A 9872-nucleotide genomic window follows, 5' to 3' on the forward strand; every position below is an offset into this window, starting at 1 on the left:
ACAGTTCTGATACTGTTCTAACAGTTATTGTTGTGTTAAAGTGGACCTCAAGCCTTAAGACATAGGCCTAATATTAAGTGCATTGTTGTGGTTGTCCGTAGTGAAGTTATTTTGATGAATTGTTTATTGAATTGCATAATAGCCATTAATTATAATGTATGACCCTGTGGCCAGTTTTGAAAAGAGTTAGGCCGGATGATTTGCATTTGGCAGTACGGAGGTCAATTTTGCCAGCTAGGGATTTTCAAAGTAAAATATGGGTATAAAAGAGAAAAACTCTTAGATATTTTAAATACTGCCAGTTATTCATGTTTTTGGAGAGTCAAATTTTTTTTAAATCGTTTTATTGCAGAAGTTGTTTGTAATTTGAATATAACAAGAAAGTGTCAAGTTTTGATGCGTCTATCTCTGTGGTATTATTTTCCCTAACATCCCCCAAGATGAACTTTCCTTGATATTACCTATCAGTTGGTAGTATGTAGAAGTGTCTTCCAAGTTTGTTGAAAAAGAAAAAGATTATTTAAACAAGGTGTATTGCAATAGACTTGTTTATTTCATTTAGGTGTAGGCTACTGGTAAGTAGGTGCCGGCTCCCGCTGCATAAGTCTTTTAAGCGTTCCTTTTCAGTACAGACTCCAAAAAGCAGACCACTGAAATACCTGTCCTTAACTTCTTTAACTCTAGACCAAGTCACTTCACTCAGTTGATGTTGCTCGCAAAGTCGCAATGTTCGGTGCTGATCACACCTTAGTGAACACCGGTTAAATGTAGAGTGGTGTCAAATTAATGCTTGATAAAGGCACCAATAGGTAAATGTGGCCTCAAACTTGGTAATGTAAAGTATAGATGGATAGAGCTTTAATTGCTGGTTAATGTTTGTAATTTTCATCGTAGCTTTGTTTCTTTATTTTGTGTTGTTCCTTCAAGGTGTGTCTTTGTAGACTTTTGTTTGGTTATGTGAGGCTTAAAGTTCAGTTTGTTTGATATTATCTTCTTTTCAACTGTTTGGTTTATTTTAAATTTCCCAACTTTAGACAAGTCATTTTTAATTCTCAGATGCAGAGTTGCGAGCAAACCAGATAACCGTGGCCAACATTAAAGTCAAATCTCAAGAAACCATCTTGGTTGAACTCCTGGTAGTTAACAGGAAGAATGTTGAAGTAGAAGGTTTTCACGAAATATTGTTCTTAAGCGGCAATGAGAACAATGTTACTTGGCTTAAGGTGGATGAATTCTGTCTGGCTGCAAAAGAAAATGCAATTAAAGAAGCAGAATCTAAGTTCAGCGACCAGGCAACGAAAACTAATTACATTGCAAAATATGGCAACTTTATAGTTATTACTGGAGGAGCTGGCTATGGCAAAACCACTTTGGGGATACAAATTCTGCAATATGTGTGTGATACTGAACCTGAATGTGGCTACATTTTCTATGTAAACCTGCCATCGTTAGACAACAGCAAAGAAATGAGTGTTTTTGAGTTCCTGATAAAGCTATTCAACTCAAACTGGCAATATCATTTGGAAACAGATAATAAAATTCTGGAAAGAATCTCCAAATCCAATAATGTGTGGATTATCATGGATTCAATGGATGAAACCGGTTTCAATCTATCAATGAAAGCACCCGTCATTGGTTTGTATGATAGAGCAAAACCAGAAGTCATTCTCCAAAACCTTTTGCGATCTGACATTCTTCGCAATGCTTTCAAGTATCTTATAACACGACCAGAAGCATATCTACAGTTGGACCCGGATTGCAAGTCACACTTTCCACTTGAGGTACTTGGTCTGGGCAAAAATTCACAGGATTTACTTTTTAAGGAAATTTGCCAAAGTCAAGAGAAATATGAAAAGGTGAAAGAGGTTCTCAACCAAAATCCAGCAGCCAATGTCTTAAACTTCATCCCATTATTTGCCAAAGCAATTCCAAAATACATTCTGAAGTATGGATTGGATGGTGGTGCATTTACTACTACTGATGTGTTCACATCTTATCTGAACGACTATATTCGCTCAGCTCACTTCAAGAATCACCCAAGTGTTCTTCACAAGCTCTCTGAATTAGCTTTGTTTGGAATGCTCCAAGAGAAAGTCGTCTTTAAAGCACACGATTTGGCCAAAGTTGGACTTGAAACAAACGGTTTGGAAGATTTTCTCAAATTTCAAGTTCAGTCTAATGATATCGGCCTTAAAATTCTGGAAGGAGACAATTTAATTTTGTTCAATCACAAGCTCCTGCAAGAGTTCTTCTCAGCTCTCAAGATTATGCTTGACACCCCCATTGAACGGTTTACAAAGCTACTGGAAAACTTAAAAAGTGTCAAGTGGGAAATGGTTCTTCAATTTATCTTCGGTCTGCTCAATCCGAAACTCCAAAGAAAGCTAAATGCACTGTTTCCAATCTCCTCAGCTGATGTTTCTGCCAAGAGAGGTTTGCTTAAGAATCTGCTTGTTAACATGGCTAAAGATTTCGCCCAAACATCTGAGAATGATTTCCCAGTTTCACTCCCTTTGTTATTTGAGCTAAATTTTGAGACTCATGCAAAATGGCAAGAGTTCCAAGGTCGTCCAGATGACAAGAGGTTGTTCAAGCTGTGCAGTCTCGCCTACGAATCTATGCTTGATGGCATCACAAGATCGGTTGTGGAAGTTTTTCCGGACATGGTTTTGCTTTCGCTCACGATTCTTCCCAGCCACATGGCGAGTCTCTGTCATGTGCTTCGCGCCTCCGACAAACCAATCACTATCAACGTTGGAGCTTTCGGGGAACTAGCCAAGTTCATTGGTGATGGATTAAAATTGCTGATTGAGACCGTTGCTGAAACACCACACACGGTTAGTTATTTAATAAATATATAAAGTATAAAATAATACTAATGTAGTTATTGCTTTTTTGATGTATTTTGCTTTTCAGTGCTAAATAAGGCAACTAATTTTAGTCATAATTTCCCTGTATTCAAGTTTGCCCTGGCTTGATGCAGTTACTGAAAGTGCTTTTTTGTAAGTACTTTTTTGCTTTATGCTTCCAACCTTCGCATGTTATCCAATTCAGCTATTGTACCAATACAAATAATAATTAATCAATACACAGGCGCATAACTTTTGACATTCCTTGGCATTTTTTTAACTAATTGCAGAATTAGGGTTAGTGACTTTAACACCAAGAATGTTGATATTTTACGATGGTATATAAATTATGAGGTTTTAAAAGAAAAGTTTTAAATACAAAGTTTTTTTCTAATTACATATTTGGTAGTCAGTTATTGTTTTCCAATTCGTTACCAGAGGGGGGTTAACTCCAAATGGTGAATTCATATCAGTTTAGTTTGTGGTTTGTATATATTTACAACTAGCAAGCAACTTTTAAACATTTCCAGGCGGTACATCCCCTATTTAATGAGGTATTATAGCTCTGTGTTACATTACTTGGGGACAAACAATTAATTCAGGTTGTTGAATATCTAGTTGGGTTTAGCGCGCTGTTTTTCACACATCGCTATATTTTAGATACGCAAGTTCTACGTAGATGAGACCGCCATCAGCATTGCAACTCTTGCGCCACTGATTCCACACATGGAAGAATTGACGATCTGGCATGGCAACCTTTCTGTCGACGACATCAAACTTATCTGCGAAAGTCTGCAAAGGAAAACACAACCGGTAATAAATTAACGGCAATCATATTAAGTTTATAACAAATTACATTATAAAGTTCAGTATATTATGACAGTGCAGAAAATTTCCTCCCTAAAGTAAAATAAAAAAATATATAGATGCTTTTCTATACAAAAGCACAGAAGTTTTACGATTGAAGTCATTTACTCTGTGTTATATTAGATTACATGCAGGTTGTCAATGTTGATGTGTGACACCTGAATTGTTTACATAAAACCTGTAATTCCATTAAAGTCACTTGCATAATATGGCATAAGATATAGTCAAACCAGGCAAGGAACTGGTACAACTTCATCTACTTTGTTGCATTTAGTTAAAGTTTCTTAACCTGAGCTACAACAATCTCGATGAAGCTGGGGTGAAGCTGCTATCCGGGTGCATCCCCTACGTTGAGAGGCTAAGTATCAAGCAATGTGGACTCACATCGGACCATCTCCTGGTGTTGGTGAGCAGCATCGAACAACGACAACATCGTGTGAGTTTCTACAAGGTGTAGTAGTATTGTGTGATATTTTCGACACCCATCCAATACAAGGCAATATGCAACTAACAAAAATTGGCTTTGTGGTTTAATCCAATGGTTTTAAACTGATCAAATTTGCGTAAAACTAAAATTGCATGTTTAGCTGCGAACACACAATAGACTTTTTTGCAAACCAGCACTATATGAACCCGAATTTTCTGTAAGCATCATTTTTTTGACCACAATACAGTAATAATATCTGTGACGGAACGAGACCTAAACATGTTTGAGAAGTCCTAAAATATTTGAAATAAGATCTAAATGCAAAAATAACACTTTAAACTGTAGGGATACGGCCTTCTATCTATTGATATGTTGCCTGGTGGAGCTAACTCTACTACTACTTGTATATATTTATTAATCATTTAACTCCTATTTTGTTTGGGGACAATGTTGATCATAATATACACTACATGGCCTACAGTGATGGCAATTAATCACCAAACACTTTGCTAACATTTGTATATTCTAAATAAAAATAATCTCCTAAATGTTTAAAACAAAAGCATGAAAACGTGATACATATACCAGTGTTTTGCCAAACTTTAATATTTAGCCCATTGAGTACAATGCAACACAATAAACTCCTTAAGAAATTCAATCCCGTTTTATAAAGCATTTTTGTGTGTCAGTTCTCACTTAACTACAAACGTGATCTGTTATACAATCAAATAATGTGGTTCAAAAAATGCAAAGTTATCATTGCCAGTAATGCATAACCCATACTCAAATAATTACACCGTGCATATAACCTCGACGAATATCTGCCTGAAGTTGACCTTAAGTAACCTCGTAGCGCAATTTTGCCAACGCCAGCACATTTTAGATGGAATGTTACTTATCTCGCTTTAAGGAAAATGCAAACTCTGCACCAGGCATAACACGTTGCTCGCTCGCCCAATAACGCTTGATTGGCACTTAATTATTAGGCTAAAGTTATCACGAGACGTGGAGTAATTGGTCGCCCGGAAACACGATGACGCTGCACTACCTAGAAACTTTTAAAGTAAGCAGATGTCTTTATCTCGACTTGCCACCCTCGTTTACACAATCAGGCGCAACCATCCGCAGTAAAACGAAGTATTCAGTATTGTTCTTTGAACATCCATAAATGAAACCCTACGATAAATGAATTTAAAAAACACTCCACGATTTGACGCAAAACTAGCAATTTAATGTGTATTTGAATGTGTCACTATTTGTTGGTCTTGCCATCATCAGTGTAAAATACAACTTGTATGTTTACACTAATGATGGCATTGGGTATTCTCGAAACGTTCGTTAACAGAATATGATGGATTTAGTATTTTTATTGAAATTATTTTTGTGCTGCAAAGTTTGTTGGTCTTACTTAATAATAGTTTGAGTATTGAGTCCCCAGGAAGCCTTTTATAGCTGTCTGATGTTGTAGCTGTTATACACTTGGCATCAGTTTAGTGTTTTTGTTCTTGTGTGCTCCACTACGGGAGGTATATGTTAGTGTACGTCAGTGCTTCTCAACCTATGGGTCGCCACCCAAAATTTTCGCTGTTCGATTTGGTTGGGACGCCGACCGCAGTAGATCATATGTTTATATACTAATTGAGATTGGTTCTGAGAAAGATTTCTTAATTAGGAAAATTAAGGAAGCAATACAAATAATGTCAAATTCGGAATTCTTTATGCTAATGCCTATTTTTTGTTCGCTTACAAGAAAAACAATTGAGTCGCCAAAGCCTACTCGTCATACTTACGCTTAATGTTTGGGTCGCCGAGAAAAAAGGTTGAGAAGCACTAGTGTACGTAAAGGCTTATAATAGCAGTTACCTCACCTGCATACTATTACCTAACATACGGTAACGCCCAGGCAACCAACTAGTAGAACTTTGTATATTTTTTTTCATATAGATTGAGTTTCTTAACTTGAGCTTCAACAATCTGGATGAAGGGCTGAATTTGCTACCCGAGTGCATTCCCTACATTGAGAGGCTCAGTATCATGCAATGTGGACTCACATCTGACCAACTTATGGTGTTGGCGAGCAGCATCAAACAACGACAACATCCCGTAAGTTTTAACAAAGCAAAACGAGACTTAGAAACTCTTGATTGCCGAACCCGACATTTCCATGCAATGATCGCCCTCAGTCAGACCAGGGACGAATAGAATGTGGTTCCAGATAATTAATTAACCCAATCCACAATTTACAGTTCCATACTTTTGGTGAAATATCATTGAACTTTGTGTCATTGTGTTTATTTTATACAAATCCACAATTTGTTTACAATAACTTATTTTCCACCCTTGTTAAAATGTGCCTGCCCATGTTTTGGGACGTTTGCCGCTTTTAACAACACAAACCATTTACAGAAATTTGATCAACATATTAAAAAGTAAAAGAATTCCAGACAGGAAATAATTTTGCCCCTTGTTTATTTCTGTTGTCTAAACCTCCTTGTATTTATGCAAATGGATTTGTTGCCCTTGTTTATTTCTGTTGCCTAAACATCCTTATGTTTATGCAAATGGATTTGTAGCGAATGTAGGTATGCAGTTACGAGTAAGAAGGCGCTGGTTCTTAAGGAGAGGGCCGACAGCTGCCAAAGTCGCTTACACGTACTTTTATCTAACACCAAAGGAGCAGGCCACTAAAATAGCTGTCCTTAACTTCTTGAACTCTCGACAAAGTCACTTCACTAAGTGAATATTGCTCGTTGAGTTTCACAAATCTCAAAAACACACGGTATAACGAAGCGTTGATTCAGGCCGCACATAAGTAAGACGTATTTAAAAAGAATGAATGCGAAACGCTAAAAGCACCCAGTTCGGCGCTTGGTCTCGCGTCAGTGAATAACGGTCACGTGTATAGTGACGTCAAATTAGACAAAATCGAGTAATTTTGCATGTTAAATACTTCAGTTGCCCTTGTTTATTTCGGTTATCTAAACCTCCTTGTGTTTATGCCAATGGTTTGTTGCCCCTGGTTTATTTCTGTAGTCTCAACCCCCTTGTGTTTATACAGATGGATTGGTTGAACCTGAGTGGAAACAAGATCGGGTCACGTGGTGCTGGTTGCCTGGCAACTAGTGCGCACAAATTGAACAAGCTGTCGATGGAAGATTGTGGAATCGATGAAGTTGAAGAACTGACTGAAGCAATCGCACGCAGGGAGCATCCAGTAAGTTGCCTTATCTAAACTCGATCGTGGCTTCCAGGGCGCTACCACAAGGATTTATATATATCTTTAGATTTACCAAATTTCATTAGAAAAAGAGTGGCTTATATAAATGATAAATAACGAATTCGCGGTTTTCTCAACCTCATTTTGCCGCACTGAAGATGGCATAAGTACTTGCCGACACGTATGCAAATAAAAGAATGAATATTTTATCATTTATTTCCGCTACTCTTTTTGTACAGAATATGAACAGATCCGTGTTTAGTGTTCCCAAATTTCATTATTGTGTCAAAATATGACGCAAGAAATTCCCGCAAATTGTGGCTAATCATCAAGGGTGGATAAAAGAGTGATCGCCACCAAAGCTAATTTAATTTTTTTTTATTTATTTCGAATCATTCCCTGAGTAACCATAATGTTGAACTCAAAACTACAAAATTTAGAAGAAATTATTAAAAAAAAATATTTTGGTTCGTATTGAGGTCAAATAAATGTCTTTTCAGCAGCGTCGTTGAAGTGTCTGACCTGAATTAGTTTCTATTTTAATCGCAGCCTCGGATTGCATAAGAGAGTAAATGTATGAAGAGAAATTATTGGAATTATGAAGAGTCTGTCGTTAGTTTTTCATTGCGATAAATATTTCGTTTCAGTTCGGTTTGGTTATATATTCTTCGTCATACAGCGGTGAACACAATTAGTGGCGAAATACACCTGGCATATTGTCACCCCTTTTCGTTTTTTAATGTGCAGGAATTGTAGACCGTCGTAGAATTATTCCCAGTATTAAAGTCTAATCTAAACACTAAATCGAATCGGAGCCCATACTTGGGTGATATCATGGGCGCCTTTCCTATCAATACCAATTTAATATGGGAAATTCAGCCATGATTTGCGGTCTCCGCAATTATTCTACCTTCAAAGGTGAAATTATCAACAAAACATTGGTAGGTTAACAAGGGATGTTTAAAGTAGTATATCGGATTATTAGATTGGAATCCATTTCATATCGGGTAACTGGAACCAAGATAGTTTACTGTTTTACCGTGTAAGGATGTGCCTAATTGTACATACGCGTGGCAATTTTGGATAATGACCTGTAGCTGTGGCAACACTTTTATCGTGCTTGCTTTAAATCAAGCCATGTCGTGCTTGCTCTAAATATAGCCAGTCAGCGTTTTTTCATGTAGTCAGCGTTTTCCCCCCACGGCTTCAGCGTTTACCGCCGCCTAATAGCAACTAAAAGTGTCAAACTAGCGATATTGGGTGAGCGACTAAAGTGTAATGCCAATGCAGGGAATTCGCAATTTCCTTAAATGCGAGAGTGGCAAAAGTAACATTTCATCGTATAACGTGCTGACCTATAGGCAATAAAGAATAGTAAACGCATTACTGGCAGTAGTAACTTTGTATTCTTTGCAGCAAATTATTTGGCAGGCGTAATAACCGAATACGTTTGTAGTAAACTAAAACACAACAACATCTTATAAAACGAACTGAATTGTAAAGAGTTAAAAGGAGAAGGTAACTAATAAATAGTTTAAAATATACTAGGATTCAATATTCTGGATCCGTTATTCTAGATACGAAACCTAATTTTTGTAGAATACCTTGGGATTACTTTAAATCCCTATTAACAAATGATGGTAGCCAAACTTCTCGGGCTTTAAGCAACTTTTAACCTGGAAAAATCATTTTTTAACGTTTATTTTCATCTTGTTTGACCATAGCAATGACGTCATTTGGTATATACTATTGGTATCGGAATAAAATGTTATGTATCTAGATCTTAAGACTGTTTATTTATTAAAACAGATAAAACATAAAATCATTTCTTAAAATCGAATGATTCATTCGAATTAAGAAACTGATGATGCCTTATAGGCGTAATATCTGTTTTAATAAATAAACAGTCTTAAGATCTTTGGAAACAAAGACAAGAATCTTTCTTTTACATTTTATTGTCCGCGGGAGATCCTTACTTTCTAAAGTGTTTCAGCGTTATGTATCTAGATTTGAAATATACTATTATATGAGCCTCCATTTGTTATGAACATTCACGAGTGTAAGTTTGTTGTTTACCTCCACTTGTAATTTTTGGCAGATGGAGGTTCTCAATATCCGAAACAATCCACTTGGCGACCGCGGGGCCAGTGCGTTGGCAAGATGTCGTGGTAAGATTGATAGGTTGTTCAGTGACGATTGCGACTTTACATCAGCTGGAAAGCAAGAGTTGGAATCGGCCCAACGACGCCACCAAGTGAGAACTTGTTTCAACTATTCGCTGTTCAACCGAGCCGTTAGAAATTAGTGCAGATCTAAGCAAAACGGTCTACGACAATTAGGGCATTTAAGGGCAAAAAAGACTTTGAGGTCGTGGTAATTCACTAATTTGTAGACCTTTGTGAGGTCGTGGTAATGCACTAATTGGACCTTTAGGTAAACTCCCGGCAGAGATAAAATGAAAATATTGGCTGAAAACTCACAAAAAATAAGAATAAAACTGTGAGAAAGAATT

At 36.9% G+C, this 9872-nt stretch overlaps 1 protein-coding gene across 1 annotated transcript; it reads left to right on the forward strand.

Moving 5' to 3' along the window:
* The first annotated feature begins 256 nt into the window (after positions 1-256).
* On the forward strand, positions 257-9665 carry LOC146158945 (NACHT, LRR and PYD domains-containing protein 14-like). The gene is made up of 7 exons (XM_083384798.1): positions 257-260; positions 1057-2837; positions 3510-3662; positions 3991-4152; positions 6088-6246; positions 7202-7357; positions 9459-9665. Exons 1-7 carry the CDS (start codon positions 257-259, stop codon positions 9663-9665), a joined length of 2622 nt encoding a protein of 873 aa, XP_083240924.1.
* Positions 9666-9872: the final 207 nt, after the last annotated feature.

Source organism: Ascidiella aspersa, chromosome 3, assembly GCF_963924565.1.
Source record: "Ascidiella aspersa chromosome 3, kaAscAspe10.2, whole genome shotgun sequence".
Taxonomy (NCBI): domain Eukaryota; kingdom Metazoa; phylum Chordata; class Ascidiacea; order Phlebobranchia; family Ascidiidae; genus Ascidiella; species Ascidiella aspersa.